Here is an 18,400-nt window from a genome sequence, read left to right on the forward strand (position 1 = left end):
TAGAGTCTGGGGCAGAAACGCCTCATGTTGCATATTTAGACAAACGCGTTTTGCTCATATGAAAGACACAACCCACACTGCATGCTGTTAGTAGATCAAATAGCACACAAGACAAAGCTTTACTAAATCAGTCCCATTTGACACAACAAAAAATGGAAATTACTTTTTGTTTTAGTAGTTTTGAATGAAAAGAACATTTTGTTTTGAATATTACAGTATTATTGCATGCGGCCTGACCGATCTCAATAAATGGCCCCTTGAGTCATTGAAAACAATCTTTGTGGCCCTTTAAAATTTGTATTTGAGTACCCCTGCATTAAAGTGTCCAACTAGAGGCCGACTCTTAGGACAGCAGTGCAGATGAGGAGTGAGAAAAAAGAAAGTCCAGGAGTCACTGTGTGCTTCTCCCCTGCCGTGACAGTGAGGTGTTGTACAGTCTGATGACCTATAGGGGGACAAAAGAGTTCTCAAGTCTTGACCTGGGGTCTGAGGTGATGGAGCAGCAGCTGTTCTTTATTAATATTAGCCGAATATTGTTCTTCAGACTGTTCTTAAACTATTTTCAATAATTCATGCATACAAAGTATCCGAAGAAGTTAGTGTCACCGTGTGAGGATTCCTCCACACCTATTGGTGCTCCCCTTGCTGCTGGCTCGTTTACTCTTCTGTGACAGGTTCAAAATGGGTTTGTAATCAGGGGAGGTGCTACACTTTGGTTCAATGTAGTCCTCGTCCATATGATCCTCAGCAGAGACATCTCTCATCTTGGTCTCACACCCTGTGTAAACATCACAACTGTTTGATCCACTATTTATTTATTGAGGCGGCTGTGGCTCAGCGGGTAGAGTCGTTGTCTCTGACGGAATGTCGAGGGTTCGATCCCCAGCTCCATTAAGCAATATCTCTGGTGTGTCGTTGGGCAAGACATGTAACCCCCCTATCTCAAGTCGTTGGTTGTTCACTTCATTCGAAAAAGGCTTTAATATCCCGGGTTTCAGCACCAAATATGAATGACAGCCTTTCTAAAGATGACTGAGGCTCGACTATCTGTTGTGAACATTACTGCTCTACTTTATTGAAAAATGAACTATCAGCACTGGCGGCCACACACTGTTCTAATCAAGTCTTCAAAATAAAGACTTCCTGTCTAACAAAATCCTGAGTGACAAGATACCAAAATAAAGTGCAATTCCATTACATTCAATTAAATCACCAGTTGCAAATCGTATCTCATAACAGTGAAATTAAAAATGTTCATAGAAATCTTGATTTTGATTTGGACATGGCTGGGTATATATTATCTATGAGAGGAGCGAAGTCGCCTGTTTCTCTCATGAGATCTGGAAACACTGGCTGCAGTTACATGGGTAGAATTTCTTCAATCTGATTGAAATCATTCTGATTTCACCGTTTACGTTAAATAACATGATCAGATTATGCCGTGTGTGTTCATGCATCGGCGTAAAGCCCCGTTTCCACACAGCAGTCGGGTACGGCTCGGTACAGTTTGGTTCGATTAAGCCCGATCCAGTTTGCGTTTCCACAGCCACCCGTGCCCTATTTGGTATGCGGCGTGTAAGCCGGATGCCGAAAGCCACTATGTAAATAGCGTCATATGATAGCAGCTAACCGCTAAGTCAGCCAGTGGCTGGAAACAATCATCACAAATGACCTGTAAAAACGTTAAACTCTGCTTTGTTTTACACCCTGAAAATGGAAGATATATTTCCTCACAGTTTAAAAATAATGTAAATGTTGATATACGCACCTTTCAGACATTTGAACCATTTCCAGCAGTGTTATTTAACTTTTTAACTTGTTATAGTTCATGTTCTCAAGGTCTAAACGTGATTGTATTGTTAGATTATTGACATAAACATTCTACTCACATTAGGGATCAACGGTAAATATACATTTAATGTGAATGAGACGCTGCCACTTTTCAACATTGGGCTACTTTAAAATCAGGCTGGATTAGTTCTTCTCAGTTCTGAGTAAAATTTGATTACTCTAAGACTGCATTATTGTTTGTCTCAGCTAACATCAAAAGACAGACACGAGAGAGTTTAAGTCCAGTAGGTCCAGACTACAGACAGTTTGAGTCCAGTAGGTCCAGACTAAAGAGAGTTTAAGTCCAGTAGGTCCAGACTACAGACAGTATAAGTCCAGTAGGTCCAGACTAAAGAGAGTTTAAGTCCAGTGGGTCCAGACTAAAGACAGTTTAAGTCCAGTGGGTCCAGACTAAAGACAGTTTAAGTCCAGTAGGTCCAGACTAAAGAGTGTTTAAGTCCAGTAGGTCCAGACTACAGACAGTTTAAGTCCAGTGGGTCCAGACTAAAGACAGTTTAAGTCCAGTAGGTCCAGACTAAAGAGTGTTTAAGTCCAGTAGGTCCAGACTACAGACAGTATAAATCCAGTAGGTCCAGACTAAAGAGAGTTTAAGTCCAGTGGGTCCAGACTAAAGACAATTTAAGTCCAGTGGGTCCAGACTAAAGACAGTTTAAGTCCAGTAGGTCCAGACTAAAGAGTGTTTAAGTCCAGTAGGTCCAGACTACAGACAGTTTAAGTCCAGTGGGTCCAGACTAAAGACAGTTTAAGTCCAGTAGGTCCAGACTACAGACAGTATAAATCCAGTAGGTCCAGACTAAAGAGAGTTTAAGTCCAGTGGGTCCAGACTAAAGACAGTTTAAGTCTAGTGGGTCCAGACTAAAGACAGTTTAAGTCCAGTAGGTCCAGACTAAAGAGTGTTTAAGTCCAGTAGGTCCAGACTACAGACAGTTTAAGTCCAGTGGGTCCAGACTAAAGACAGTTTAAGTCCAGTAGGTCCAGACTAAAGACAGTTTAAGTCCAGTGGGTCCAGACTAAAGAGTGTTTAAGTCCAGTAGGTCCAGACTACAGACAGTTTAAGTCCAGTATTAGTACTATGGACTAAAGACTAAATGTTCTGCTCCCTGAAACATGTTTCCAGCAGTGGAAAGAAAACCTACCTGCTCTGTGCAGCTTGATTTCAGGTGTTAACATCACTTGCAGCAGTTTTCTTTGTCGGTGGAGCTCCTCTTCGTATCCACATGTTGTTTGTCCTGAGTTCTCTCTGTGAACCGCAGCGAGCAGCCGCCGTCTGAAGAGCTCTTTAAGATCCTGAAAGCCGGACATCTGACACACTTCTGTTGTGTCTGTAACAAAAAAAGAAACACGGTTTTTAAGGCAGACGTAGCGGAATCAGTTTTAATGCTAGTGCAACGTTGAAATCATATGAATGAACAGTTTACAATGAATCTGTTGATATCAGAGAAGTTACTGTAGCTCGCTGGGAAAGACGCTAACTATTGCTCCAAAGTGGACTCTTTTTTACCGCAATATAATATTTGATTAAAATAAGGTGGTATGAAATCGTATGAAAGGTGTCCATGTCACCGTAGCCACTGAGAAGCACCCTTTAGTCCCGTTTACACACAGCAGTCTGGTACAGATCGGTACGGTTGTCTTGGGCCCTGAATAAATGGATTAACTTTGAGCTCTCAGCTCAGGAGAGTGTATGACCTGGACAGGGACAGATCCGGACTGAGTCGGATTCTTTATCTCGGGCTCCGATTATACAGAGGGTGGTCTGAAGTTTGTGTGCACAAAGACAAGAATGAATAGCATGTATTGAACATTTCTAATAATCATATCTACTTGAACTACTCAAATACACAGCAAAGATCTGTTACTGGATCCAGTAGGTCTAGACTAAAGAGTGTTTAAGTCCAGTAGGTCCGGACTAAAGAGTGTTTAAGTCCAGTAGGTCCGGACTAAAGAGAGTGTAAGTCCAGTAAGTCCAGACTAAAGAGTGTTTAAGTCCAGTGGGTCCAGACTAAAGAGAGTTTAAGTCCAGTAGGTCCAGACTACAGACAGTTTAAGTTCAGTAGGTCCAGACTAAAGAGAGTTTAAGTCCAGTAGGTCCAGACTACAGACAGTTTAAGTCCAGTAGGTCCAGACTAGAGACAGTTTAAGTCCAGTAGGTCCAGACTAAAGAGAGTTTAAGTCCAGTAGGTCCAGACTACAGACAGTTTAAGTCCAGTAGGTCCAGACTAAAGACAGTTTAAGTCCAGTAGGTCCAGACTAAAGACAGTTTAAGTCCAGTAGGTCCAGACTAAAGACAGTTTAAGTCCAGTATTAGTACTATGGACTAAAGACTAAATGCTCTGCTCCCTGAAACATGTTTCCAGCAGTGGAAAGAAAACCTACCTGCTCTGTGCAGCTTGATTTCAGGTGTTAACAACACTTGCAGCAGTTTTCTTTGTCGGTGGAGCTCCTCTTCGTATCCACATGTTGTTTGTCCTGAGTTCTCTCTGTGAACCGCAGCGAGCAGCCGCCGTCTGAAGAGCTCTTTAAGATCCTGAAAGCCGGACATCTGACACACTTCTGTTGTGTCTGTAACAAAAAAAGAAACACGGTTTTTAAGGCAGACGTAGCGGAATCAGTTTTAATGCTAGCGCAACGTTGAAATCATATGAATGAACAGTTTACAATGAATCTGTTGATATCAGAGAAGTTACTGTAGCTCGCTGGGAAAGACGCTAACTATTGCTCCAAAGTGGACTCTTTTTTACCGCAATATAATATTTGATTAAAATAAGGTGGTATGAAATCGTATGAAAGGTGTCCATGTCACCGTAGCCACTGAGAAGCACCCTTTAGTCCCGTTTACACACAGCAGTCTGGTACAGATCGGTACGGTTGTCTTGGGCCCTGAATAAATGGATTAACTTTGAGCTCTCAGCTCAGGAGAGTGTATGACCTGGACAGGGACAGATCCGGACTGAGTCGGATTCTTTATCTCGGGCTCCGATTATACAGAGGGTGGTCTGAAGTTTGTGTGCACAAAGACAAGAATGAATAGCATGTATTGAACATTTCTAATAATCATATCTACTTGAACTACTCAAATACACAGCAAAGATCTGTTACTGGATCCAGTAGGTCTAGACTAAAGAGTGTTTAAGTCCAGTAGGTCCGGACTAAAGAGAGTGTAAGTCCAGAAGGTCCAGACTAAAGAGTGTTTAAGTCCAGTAGGTCCAGACTAAAGAGAGTTTAAGTCCAGTAGGTCCAGACTACAGACAGTTTAAGTCCAGTAGGTCCAGACTAAAGACAGTTTAAGTCCAGTATTAGTACTATGGACTAAAGACTAAATGCTCTGCTCCCTGAAACATGTTTCCAGCAGTGGAAAGAAAACCTACCTGCTCTGTGCAGCTTGATTTCAGGTGTTAACAACACTTGCAGCAGTTTTCTTTGTCGGTGGAGCTCCTCTTCGTATCCACATGTTGTTTGTCCTGAGTTCTCTCTGTGAACCGCAGCGAGCAGCCGCCGTCTGAAGAGCTCTTTAAGGTCCTGAAAGCCGGACATCTGACACACTTCTGTTGTGTCTGTAACAAAAAAAGAAACACGGTTTTTAAGGCAGACGTAGCGGAATCAGTTTTAATGCTAGCGCAACGTTGAAATCATATGAATGAACAGTTTACAATGAATCTGTTGATATCAGAGAAGTTACTGTAGCTCGCTGGGAAAGACGCTAACTATTGCTCCAAAGTGGACTCTTTTTTACCGCAATATAATATTTGATTAAAATAAGGTGGTATGAAATCGTATGAAAGGTGTCCATGTCACCGTAGCCACTGAGAAGCACCCTTTAGTCCCGTTTACACACAGCAGTCTGGTACAGATCGGTACGGTTGTCTTGGGCCCTGAATAAATGGATTAACTTTGAGCTCTCAGCTCAGGAGAGTGTATGACCTGGACAGGGACAGATCCGGACTGAGTCGGATTCTTTATCTCGGGCCCCGATTATACAGAGGGTGGTCTGAAGTTTGTGTGCACAAAGACAAGAATGAATAGCATGTATTGAACATTTCTAATAATCATATCTACTTGAACTACTCAAATACACAGCAAAGATCTGTTACTGGATCCAGTAGGTCTAGACTAAAGAGTGTTTAAGTCCAGTAGGTCCGGACTAAAGAGAGTTTAAGTCCAGTAGGTCCAGACTAAAGAGAGTTTAAGTCCAGTAGGTCCAGACTAAAGAGAGTTTAAGTCCAGTAGGTCCACACTAAAGAGAGTTTAAGTCCAGTAGGTCCAGACTAAAGAGAGACAGACAAACTGTCTGGACCTACTGGACGTAGACTGTCTGGACCTACTGGACTTAAACTCTCTTTAGTCCGGACCTACTGGACTTAAACTGTCTGGACCTACTGGACGTAAACTAAGTCCACTAGGTCCAGACTAAAGAGTGTTTAAGTCCAGTAGGTCTAGACTACTCCCCCCTGAACTGCTACCTTATCGTGGTGGGGGAGTTTGAGCACTCGAATGACCCTAGGAGCTATGTTGTCGGGGGCTTTGAGCCCCCAGCAGGGTCACCCAAGGCAAACAGGTCCTAGGCGACGGGTCAGACTAAATGCAGTTCATAAAACCCCTATGATGAGAAACATAAATAGGACCGTGACGTCGCCCGGTATGGCGGAGCCGGGGCCCCACCCTGGAGCCAGGCCTGGGGTTGGGGCCCGCAGGAGAGCACCTGGTGGCCGGGACTTTGCCCGTGGGGCCCGGCCGGGTTCAGCCCTTCCTCCTGTGGACCCACCATCCACAGAGAAAGCCGTAAGGGTCGGGTGCAGTGTGGATCGGGCGGCAGTCGACGGCGGGGGGCTCGGCGACCCGATCCCCGGACGCAGCTTCTGGCGTTTGGGACGTGGAACGTCACCTCACTGGGGGGGAAGGAGCCTGAGCTTGTGCAGGAGGTTGAGAGGTACCGGCTAGATATAGTCGGGCTCACCTCCACGCACTGCTTGGGCTCTGGAACCCAGCTCCTCGAGAGGGGCTGGACTCTCTACTTCTCTGGAGTTGCCCGCGGTGAGAGGCGGCGGGCTGGTGTGGGCTTGCTCATAGCCCCACAGCTCAGCCGCCAGGTGTTGGAGTTCACCCCGGTGAACGAGAGGGTCGTGTCCCTACGCCTTCGGGTAGGGGACAGGTCTCTAAAAGTCGTTTCGGCCCACGGCCCGAACAGCAGTGCGGAGTACCCGGCCTTCTTGGAGTCCCTGGGAGGGGCGCTGGACAGTGCTCCGACTGGGGACTCCATTGTTCTACTGGGGGACTTCAATGCTCACGTGGGCAACGACAGTGAGAACTGGAGTGGGGTGATTGGGAGGAACGGCCTCCCTGATCTGAACCAGAGTGGTGTTCTGTTATTGAACTTCTGTGCTAGTCAAAGTCTGTCCATAACAAACACCATGTTCGAGCACAGGGATGTCCATAAGTGCACGTGGCACCAGGACTCCCTAGGCCGGAGGTCGATGATAGACTTTGTGGTCGTGTCATCTGATCTCCGGCCGTGTGTCTCGGACACTCGGGTGAAGAGAGGGGCTGAGCTGTCAACTGATCACCACCTGGTGGTGAGTTGGATGCGCTGGCAGGGGAGGAAGCCGGTCAGACTCGGCAGGCCCAAACGTGTAGTGAGGGTCTGCTGGGAACGTCTGGCTGAACCCTCTGTTAACGAGGTCTTCAACTCCCACCTCCGGACGAGCTTTTCACAGATCCCGGGGGAGGCTGGGTGCATTGAGTCCGAGTGGACCATGTTCTCCACCTCCATTGTCAAAGCAGCTGCTCGGAGCTGTGGTTACAGGGTCTCTGGTGCCTGTCGTGGCGGCAATCCCCGAACCCGGTGGTGGACACCGGAAGTAAGGGAGGCCGTCAAGCTGAAGAAGGAGTCCTATCGGGCGTTGCTAGCGCATAGGACTCCTGAGGCAGCTGACGGGTACCGGCAGGCCAGGCGTTCTGCAGCCCGGGCGGTCGTGGAGGCACAAACTCGGGCCTGGGAGGAGTTCGGGGAGGCCATGGAGGAGGACTTTCGGTCGGCCTCGAGGAAATTCTGGCAAACCGTCCGTCGCCTCAGGAGGGGGAAAGCAGTGCTTCACCAACACTGTTTACAGTGGAGGTGGGGAGCTGCTGACCTCAACTGGGGATGTAGTCGGACGGTGGAAGGAATACTTCGAGGATCTCCTCAATCCCACCTTCACGTCTTCCACTGAGGAAGCGGAGGCTGGGTGCTCAGAGGTGGATTCGTCCATCACCCAAGCCGAAGTCACCGAGGTAGTTGGCAAGCTCCTTGGTGGCAAGGCACCAGGGGTGGATGAGATTCGCCCTGAGTATCTGAAGTCTCTGGATGTGCAGGGGCTGTCATGGTTGACACGCCTCTGTAACAGTGGGCAGTGCCTCTGGACTGGCAGACCGGGGTGGTGGTCCCCCCTCTTTTCAAGAAGGGGGATCGGAGGGTGTGTTCCAACTACCGGGGAATCACATTCCTCAGCCTCCCTGGGAAAGTCTATTCCAGGGTACTGGAGAGGAGGTTCCGGCTGTTAGTCGAACCTCGGATCCAAGAGGAACAATGCGGTTTTCGTCCTGGCCGTGGAACACTGGACCAGCTCTACACTCTCCAGCGGGTGCTCAAGGGTTCATGGGAGTTTGCCCAACCAGTCCACATGTGCTTTGTGGATTTGGAGAAGGCATTCGACCGTGTCCCTTGCGGCGCCCTCTGGGGGGTGCTCCGTGAGTATGGGGTTCGGGGCCCTTTGCTAAGGGCGGTCCGGTCCTTGTACGACCGGAACAGGAGTATGGTTCGCATTGCCGGTATTAAGTCAGGTCCAGACTAAAGAGTGTTTAAGTCCAGTTGGTCCAAACTAAAGACAGTTTAAGTCCAGTAGGTCCAGACTAAAGACACTTTAAGTCCAGTAGGTCCAGACTAAAGAGAGTTTAAGTCCAGTGGGTCCAGACTAAAGAGAGTTTAAGTCCAGTATTAGTACTATGGACTAAAGACTAAATGCTCTGCTCCCTCAAACACGTTTCCAGCAGTGGAAAGAAAACCTACCTGCTCTGTGCAGCTTGATTTCAGGTGTTAACAACACTTGCAGCAGTGTTCTTTGTCGGTGGAGCTCCTCTTCGTATCCACATGTTGTTTGTCCTGAGTTCTCTCTGTGAACCGCAGCGAGCAGCCGCCGTCTGAAGAGCTCTTTAAGGTCCTGAAAGCCGGACATCTGACACACTTCTGTTGTGTCTGTAACAAAAAAAGAAACACGGTTTTTAAGGCAGACGTAGCGGAATCAGTTTTAATGCTAGCGCAACGTTGAAATCATATGAATGAACAGTTTACAATGAATCTGTTGATATCAGAGAAGTTACTGTAGCTCGCTGGGAAAGACGCTAACTATTGCTCCAAAGTGGACTCTTTTTTACCGCAATATAATATTTGATTAAAATAAGGTGGTATGAAATCGTATGAAAGGTGTCCATGTCACCGTAGCCACTGAGAAGCACCCTTTAGTCCCGTTTACACACAGCAGTCTGGTACAGATCGGTACGGTTGTCTTGGGCCCTGAATAAATGGATTAACTTTGAGCTCTCAGCTCAGGAGAGTGTATAACCTGGACAGGGACAGATCCGGACTGAGTCGGATTCTTTATCTCGGGCTCCGATTATACAGAGGGTGGTCTGAAGTTTGTGTGCACAAAGACAAGAATGAATAGCATGTATTGAACATTTCTAATAATCATATCTACTTGAACTACTCAAATACACAGCAAAGATCTGTTACTGGATCCAGTAGGTCTAGACTAAAGAGTGTTTAAGTCCAGTAGGGCCGGACTAAAGAGAGTTTAAGTCCAGTAGGTCCAAACTACAGACAGTTTAAGTCCAGTAGGTCCAGACTTAAGACAGTTTAAGTCCAGTAGGTCCAGACTAAAGACAGTTTAAGTCCAGTAGGTCCAGACTAAAGAGAGTTTAAGTCCAGAAGGTCCAGACTACAGACAGTTTAAGTCCAGTAGGTCCAGACTTAAGAGAGTTTAAGTCCAGTAGGTCCAGACTAAAGACAGTTTAAGTCCAGTAGGTCCAGACTAAAGACAGTTTAAGTCCAGTAGGTCCAGACTAAAGACAGTTTAAGTCCAGTATTAGTACTATGGACTAAAGACTAAATGCTCTGCTCCCTGAAACATGTTTCCAGCAGTGGAAAGAAAACCTACCTGCTCTGTGCAGCTTGATTTCAGGTGTTAACATCACTTGCAGCAGTTTTCTTTGTCGGTGGAGCTCCTCTTCGTATCCACATGTTGTTTGTCCTGAGTTCTCTCTGTGAACCGCAGCGAGCAGCCGCCGTCTGAAGAGCTCTTTAAGATCCTGAAAGCCGGACATCTGACACACTTCTGTTGTGTCTGTAACAAAAAAAGAAACACGGTTTTTAAGGCAGACGTAGCGGAATCAGTTTTAATGCTAGCGCAACGTTGAAATCATATGAATGAACAGTTTACAATGAATCTGTTGATATCAGAGAAGTTACTGTAGCTCGCTGGGAAAGACGCTAACTATTGCTCCAAAGTGGACTCTTTTTTACCGCAATTTAATATTTGATTAAAATAAGGTGGTATGAAATCGTATGAAAGGCAAATACGATACATTAATACATAAAACACAAATATGATCCAAATGAGACAGGTGAGAGAGAGAGAGTACTCGTCATGGACCAAGAGTGGAGACTAAACTTTTAAATGACAGGGCGATCATTGATGAAGTTGTACACTCTGATCACAGGGGTGCATTCGGATCGTCCCTCCTATCTACTTTCACTCTCCACTTTACCTTAACCCCGTGAAAAAGTCACAGGGTTAAGGAAAGGTGTTAGGAGAATTCATAAAGGACTTAGGAAAGGTGTTAAGTCCAGTAGGTCCAAACTAAAGAGAGTTTAAGTCCAGTAGGTCCAAACTAAAGACAGTTTAAGTCCAGTAGGTCCAGACTAAAGACAGTCAAACATGATACAAGAATGTATAAAAGCAATGTTCATCTTCTTCACACCCACAATAAAAAAAGAAATGAAATAAATTCAAAGGCTGTAAATAATTAGAAGTCAAATCAAGGTGCAGATTGTCTCCACATTTCTCCTCTGACAGATCTTTAGTCTTCGTGAATGCTCGGATATGGGTCGAGTCCTTTAAAAGTTGCGGCTGCAATGAATTGTGGGGCGGCACTTTCTTATCTCCTTTGGTAAAGGATGGTCCGGTGTTTCCTAAAGGAGGTTATAAAGGAAGCATTAAGCCACCTTTCCTTAACTTCGAACGGTTCTTATCATGGCCGCCACTTAACAGCTTCTGGGGTTAAGGAAAAAACGCCAGTAAAAGTGGATAGGAGGGACAATCCAAACACACCCACTGACTCTGATGGAAACACGTCACTTTACTGGGGCAGACATGCGCAGTCAGGACCGTTTGACCCCAGTCAGTCAGACACCATCAGATCATGGATCCAAACAACGATCAGCATAAACCGCCTGAGCCTGATCGGATCAGTCTGTTCTGATTGACATGTTTACATGCAGCGTTTTTGTTCGGATCAGGCTTTTAGTCCAATTATTTGTGTCCATGTAACCGCAGCCAGTGAGAAGCACCCTGTAGCCCCGTTTCCATACATTCATCCATGCTGTGCAGCATTTAACCACATTGAATGATGGACAGATGACCTACCCTTTGAAGGGCCGCGAGCGCCACCTGCAGGGCCGCAAGGGGATAATATGTTTGCATCTGTGGGCCGTAAGGGCCGTGATCGTTGGCCTGCAATATACTCTCCGACCACCAGAGGCAGTATCATCAGTTAGAAGTAGGCCTACATCACGAGGAGAAGAATATTTAGCTTAACGTCTACGGAGCAGTCTCAACTCTGCTAGGTGACGACCCTGAGGCCCCGTTTACACGGAGACGCTGTGACAGAAATGCATCGAAACGACTCCACTCCAGATTCGAAGTACAGACCGTCTACACGGCAGGTCTCTGAGTGAAAACGATGTAGTTCTCACGCCCAGCCAGTAGTGGGCAGTGGAACTTTACAGCGCGACACTCACCAGTACAACCACTTCCTCCACAACATCCTCTTTAGTGGCTAGTTCTCCCAAGTCTTACCTAGATGCTGCGTATGGTCGCCCTGTGCTCGGGTAAAGGTCGCCGCCATTGTTGTTTGTTCTCGACTACTGCGCATGTCCAAATGTTTCGTCTTCCTGTCACAGCGTCTCCGTGGAAACGGGGCCTGAATCTGAATGGAAACGTAATGGAGAGGTTCTTAAAACGAAAAAATAATGACAGCTACGGGGGCAGCGCTACACAAAACAGAATGCTCTTTTTAATTTCAACAAATCTACCTAACTTCATTGAGCACCTAATTTTATTGCTTTTGTTGCTAAGTTTATATTGTGTTACTTATCTGACAAACATGCACTTAGACATGGTTTTATATGAGCAAAATTAATTAAATGATCTTAACTTGTGCAAGGTTTTATGCATAATTAGCCTATGTATAGGTTCATATATTGATTAAAAAACATACAAATGAAGAACAGTATTCATTATTACAACATAGTGACACAAATAGCTATTAAATAAAAATGACCGCAAAAGTCAAATCAGAACCATTCACTCGATTGGGCCCCAGATGATCTTGCTCTGAAAATGTTGGGCCCCAAGGTCAAAAAGGTTAAGAAACCCTGCTCTAATGTAAAATCATGCGGGACACATGAAGTGTCCTCCACAATCAAAAGATCTGATTGGTCAGTGGGCAGAGATTTTCACAGTTTGATCTCTTATCTCCAACATAACCTGCTCCGGAGCAGATTAGGTGTGCAGCATCTGTTACCATGGTGATATACCCAGGTGAGAAGTGGACGACCCTCGTAGGAGTGAAAACCCAGAGTGAACCCTGAAGTGGCCTCACTCAGCTCACATCCTGCTTCGTAGTGCAGGCCTCAGGCCTCAGATTCAATCATGCAGCAACTTCTTTCAATGCTGCTCAAACATTTACTGAACATTTTCACTGAACGGCTAAAACAAGGTGAGAACTTGTCCCCTGTATTACAAACGTTAACCCTTTAAAACCTGAAATACCTGAGCGTTTAATAAAGCCCATAACACACAGCATGCAGGAATAAAGGAATAAAAGTTCATCCTCCATGAAAACACATGAAGCTAACGCTAGCTCTGTTAGCTCACCTCGTTTTTAAATGACAAACATTCACATTCAGTTAAATGTTTGAGTCTAAAGTTATTCAAGCTATCAAGAGCTGAACAAATGCAAGTTGTGATGCAGACAGACTATTAACGCTGTGTGGATGATAAAGATATTCACCTACCGTTTTCTCGAGCTTTCTGATAAAGGGTTGGGGGTCTTTTTCAAACAGTCCACTACACCCTCGCCCCGCCCACTACCCCTCCGTTTGCGCGTGCACGCGGAGGGTCCGCCATGTTAAGGGTGGATCCCAAGTCCCTGGCTCTTTCTCAGTTCCCTTATTTGCACCGAGTGTCCTCCGAGTTGTCTCCTCCACTTGCGTCTTAGCCCCGCCCACCAGAGATGCACGGAGGAAACGAAGCCGAGGAGAGAGGACAGAGGAAATCAGCTTTAAGACACATGAGACGTCGTTTCCTCGACAGCGTCACATGACGCGACATCAGCTGATCACGTTCAGCTGTCAATCAGCCGTTTATGTCCACACAAACAGCTGTTTATGTCCACACAAACACACACACACACACACACACACACACACACTGTATTATTTCTCATCAAACACACACACTGTATTATTACTAATCAAACACACACTATTATTACTAATCAAACACACACACTGTATTATTTATAATCAAACACACACACTGTATTATTTATAATCAAACACACACACGGTATTATTTCTAATCAAACACACACACTGTATTATTTATAATCAAACACACACACTGTATTATTTCTAATCAAACACACACTGTATTATTTCTAATCAAACACACACACTGTATTATTTATAATCAAACACACACAGTTACAGTGTTTAGTGTCTTTACCTGATTAAAAAAACACCTGAAGAACAACCTGCAGTCTGTTTCAAACCAAAAGGACAGTTTCTACTGACTCAAAGATTTCATTTTGAATTGTCTATAATTATTGATTATTATTAAACAGTTTGGACTGAACCTAGCCTGTATTTAGACAACCAACTCTGTATTTTATAAACAGATATTTATGTGTCAGGATACTGAAAATGATTGATTAGAATCTAAATGACGAAACGTTCAGAAGATAAATAAGTGAGAATATAAAACGGACTCCTCTTCGTCAGACTCTTTTTAATCCCAGCTCATCACAGAGCGACTCTTTACAAACTCACTGATGTTCATCATCTGTTTAAATGTCCGACGCTCCGTTTAGCGTCTTTTTAATGTCCGTCTTTTCTCCGGTATTAAACTCTGCTCATGTTGAGAAGTTTCACTGAAGTCTGTTCCTCTGCAGCGTCCAATCAGTGAGTGATATACGAGAAGGGGGCGTGTCTGTCAGTGAAAAGACTTCCGTGAAGTCGGCTCTCGTGTCTCCTCGGTCATCGCTCCTCGGATCAGCCTCCTCTCTCCTCGATCCTCTCTCCTCCGTTCACTATAAGAGCTTTAAGATGATCCTCAACATGGCGGCTTTGGAACTACTTCCTGTTCGGCCGAGGACCGAGGACCGAGGAGACTGCAAATAAGGGACTTGGGATTGAGCCTAGGAAGGAGGGACTTATACAAAAGTAAGTTCCGTGTGTAAGTCTTTGTACAAACCAAAACACAGCTCCAACTAAGATGGACATTTAATCTGATCATACAGACGTCAACAACTTCACCTGTTTATTGTTTTAAAGATCAAATAAAAGCCTCCTCTTCTTTTCTTCCTTCTGTTCACCTGTTTATTTCATTGTGTTTCATATTTAAAGGGACTGTTGCAAAAACTACAGAATATTAAATTATGTTGCAGACAACTTTTCACTGTTATATATTTAATAATCATTGCTCTACTTTTGGGCACCCCTGCCCTAAAGCAATCTGTTTCACTCATCATCTGTCAACACTCTCAAACATCAATTAAATTAAATATTAAGTTGGCCGCTGTATTGTTTCCTTCATGATCACACAGTAAGATCCCTTTATCATCTCACTCTCTGACGGACTTTTAAAGTCATATGAATAAAAAAGTTCACTTCATTTTTTTTCTTTGGAGAATCGTGTATCTGCACGTTTAAACACAAATCAGTTCGGCCTGTTTCACTATATTGGTCCCCAGCATGAAGCATTTTTTTTTTACTAAGAAGGGAAACAGTTAGACCAGATTGATGTTGGATTATTTAATTTCATAATAAGTGTTGTTTTGCAGGACTGTTGTATTTGTCTATTTGCCTCCAGACAGCTCATGTTCAGGCAGCATTAAGTTCTTTTTGAACTTTCAGTTTAATATCTGCATGTTAAATGTTACATTTTTGTTTATGCTAAAAACACTTTAAAAGTAAACGTGTGCTACATTATTTATGGTGAGCTAGCCAGGAGAGAGATTCTGATGATTAATTAAACATTTTCAAGTGATATATATTAATCATGGATGTGTTTGAGAAACTTGGTATAAAAATTTCAAATGCTGTACTAGTCAAAGGTGCAACAAACACAGAAAAAGATGAGGAAGTAATCGACTTCCTATAGCAATATGGATCAATAAACAGGGTGGAAGTTGTTAAAGAGATAGAGTCAGAGTTTTTTCAAAACACAGTAGAAGAGTTTAATTTATTAACTGCTTTGCTAGCACTTGAACCACTACTACCCTACACATTCGGTTCTGCTGATCAGAAATGTTTTTTCGTTGTCGTTCAGTCTTTATGCTGCTAATGTAGGAACCAAAAAGACAGAATCATACTTAGCTGATTTAAAACAAAACACTAAAATCACCGGTAGAGACTTTGCTGAAGTACTTCTCAAGTTTCTCAAGTCCTCCTCCTTTGATGATGATGTGCAGATGATGAAGAAATATCTGCTGACACTGACTTGCTTGTAATGTAAGAAATTTATTTACAAAGACAAGAAACAGCATCAGTCCAGGTTAGCCATGTTACCTAGGAGAGTCACCAGCCAAATGTGAACCCTCTGGAACAAAGAAAGACCCTAGTATTTATACAGCATTGGTCAAAGAAAACAGAAAACCACCCATGTCCTTATTTGGACTTAGGACAACAACTGTTACCCTCCTTAAACTTACTCTGAACTTATGGCCTTAAGATTTACAATTCCATGCAGGGTTGACTTTTATTATCTCTTCCTCGGGATCAACACCTGTTTACTCCTGTTTAGACCCAAATGTTATCCTACTCAGTCTTAAGAAAACGACCCCTAATAAACCACTTCATTCTCTTTGGTGTTAAACCAAACTCTTCTTGAGACCACTAATTGCTTTAACATAAGTTCACATTTTAGCAGCACACTTACAGGTCACAAAACTGTTCATCTTACATTGTGTCACATGTAAAATACACTACATACTCAAAGATATGATGTCTCAGATTGGAGAAACAATCACAGAACTTGATCCTGTTGCTTTAACCGCAAACGATTCTAAGATTATGAGGAAATGCTAAAAGCAACTGAGGAAAAAACTTCACCACAGCCACAACTAAACATTTCAAGGCCTTGCTCAACTAAACCTGCCGCCAGTGCAACTCACTCACTCCCTCCAGTTGAAGTAAACCCACCTGAAGTCCATCGTTATGTTGTGGAGCATATTGTGACAGGTGGTGACAATTCAGTGCACTTGTCTTCACAAAGGCTTAGAGTTTTTTCTGGAAAAGTGCCACGACCTTCACCAGAGGCAGATTATGACACATGGCATTCAAGTGTGAACTTAATCATGAAAGATCCTTCTGTCTCTGATCTCCAGCGATCAAGGAAGATTCTGGAAAGTCTTCTTCCACCTGCGGCTGACATGGTAAAACAGTTATGAAACTCTGCCATAGGTGTACCTGCAACAACTCGACTCGGCGTTTGGAACTGTGCAAGATGGGGATGAGCTATATGCCAAATTCATGTACACCTTTCAAAACGCAGATGAGAAGCCTTCAGTTTATCTGCAATGCCTGCAGGTAGCTTTGAACCTAACAGTAAAAGTGGGTGGTTTTTCTTCATCAGAAGTAAATAAGCACCTTTTGAATCAATTCTGCAGAGGATGCTGGGACAATAACTTGATTTCAGAGCTTCAATTGAAACAAAAGAAAGCAAACCCACCATCTTTTGCTGAACTTCTTTTGTTGTTACGTACTGAAGAGGACCGTGATGCAGCTAAAGCGGAGCGAATGAAACAACATCTTGGCGCAAAACCAAAAGTAACATCTCATTCTCAGGTTGTCCACAACAACAGTGAAATGAAAGGAGTGGTTGATGCATTGAGTACATACACTTACTCAACAAATAGCGGATATCCAGAAACAGTTGGCGTCCCTTACTGCAAGCCAGAAAAACAGAAAACCTACTTTTCCTCCCAAATTGTCTCTTGCGAATTCTAAACAACTACCATCTGTCAACAAGCCTCAATCATGGACCAAGACAAACTGGAAGTCTTCAAAGCCCCAACCTAGATATTGTTTCCGATGTGGAGAAGATGGTCATATTAAACCCCAATGTGATTATTGTGTCATGTTTTGGTCTGTTTGTCTTTTCCCCACGTGTGTGTGTTTTGTTTCCCTGTCTGTCACTCCCTCTGTGTTCCCATCATCATCAATTAGTGTTTGCAGGTGAGCTCCACAGGTGTGACTCATCCAATCAACTGGCTATTTAAACTGCTCCTTCCAGGAAGCCAGCGCCAGATTATTGTTCATCCCTAGTGGTTAGTAGCGCTCCGTGTTTTCGAAATTCAGTACTCTGTGAAATATCTTGTATGATTCCCTGTTGTGTTTATTGACCCTTCGTGTTCTCTTCCTTCTCAGTGTTCCCAGTCCTGCCGTCCCGCACCTTGTGTCCCTCGTCGTCTTGTTCGTCTCCATCTGGCTTCCTCACACGTGCTATTGTACACCTCGAGTCACATAGTATTATTGTTGCACATTTAGAGTCACTTAGTTTCCTTGTACACATAGTTGAGAGTCACGTTATTTACTTGTACACATTTCGAGTCACTTTAGATTTCATGTTCCACATTAGTGTCACTTATATTACTTGTATACATTATCACCGTGTCACTCGTGTATCTAATAAATTGTTATTCCGTTTTCATTCTGTCTCTGTTTCGTGCATTTGGTTCAAATTTATTCTGAGTCACAACAAATTGTCCAAACCCTGTGCTTGTAGCAGAGAAACGTAAACAATACAATGCAAAATATCACCCATTGTTGTTGTACGGAAACGAAACAATGATGTCAGATTGTGTATTGATTATCGTAAACTTAATCTACAGACTGTGAAAGATGCTTATGCATTACCAAACCTGGAAGAGACATTTTCAGCGCTCTATGGATCCAAATGGTTCATTGTTCTTGATTTGAAATCTGGTTACTACCAGATTGAGATGGATGAAG

General features: G+C 44.0%; 1 protein-coding gene and 1 long non-coding RNA gene across 2 annotated transcripts in view; both read right to left on the minus strand.

Moving 5' to 3' along the window:
- Positions 1–8,968, minus strand: part of LOC306826861 (uncharacterized protein) — a 44,992-nt gene extending 36,024 nt beyond the window's left edge. The window contains exons 1-4 of the mRNA XM_079348399.1: positions 8,894–8,968; positions 5,220–5,405; positions 4,228–4,413; positions 2,988–3,173 (exon numbers count right to left, since the gene is read on the minus strand). Coding sequence (XP_079204525.1) covers positions 2,988–3,173; positions 4,228–4,413; positions 5,220–5,385 — 538 coding nt within the window. The 5' untranslated portion in view covers positions 5,386–5,405; positions 8,894–8,968. The remainder of the gene's footprint in view (positions 1–2,987; positions 3,174–4,227; positions 4,414–5,219; positions 5,406–8,893) is intronic.
- Positions 8,969–8,986: 18 nt separating this feature from the next.
- Positions 8,987–12,535, minus strand: LOC306826885. The gene is made up of 3 exons (XR_013779541.1): positions 11,961–12,535; positions 10,041–10,226; positions 8,987–9,079 (listed from the first exon to the last, which is right to left on the minus strand). It is a non-coding gene; the product is annotated as an uncharacterized lncRNA (long non-coding RNA).
- Between the last annotated feature and the right edge of the window lie 5,865 nt (positions 12,536–18,400).

Source organism: Symphodus melops (genome assembly GCF_947650265.1).
Source record: "Symphodus melops genome assembly, chromosome: 7".
Lineage (NCBI taxonomy): Eukaryota > Metazoa > Chordata > Actinopteri > Labriformes > Labridae > Symphodus > Symphodus melops.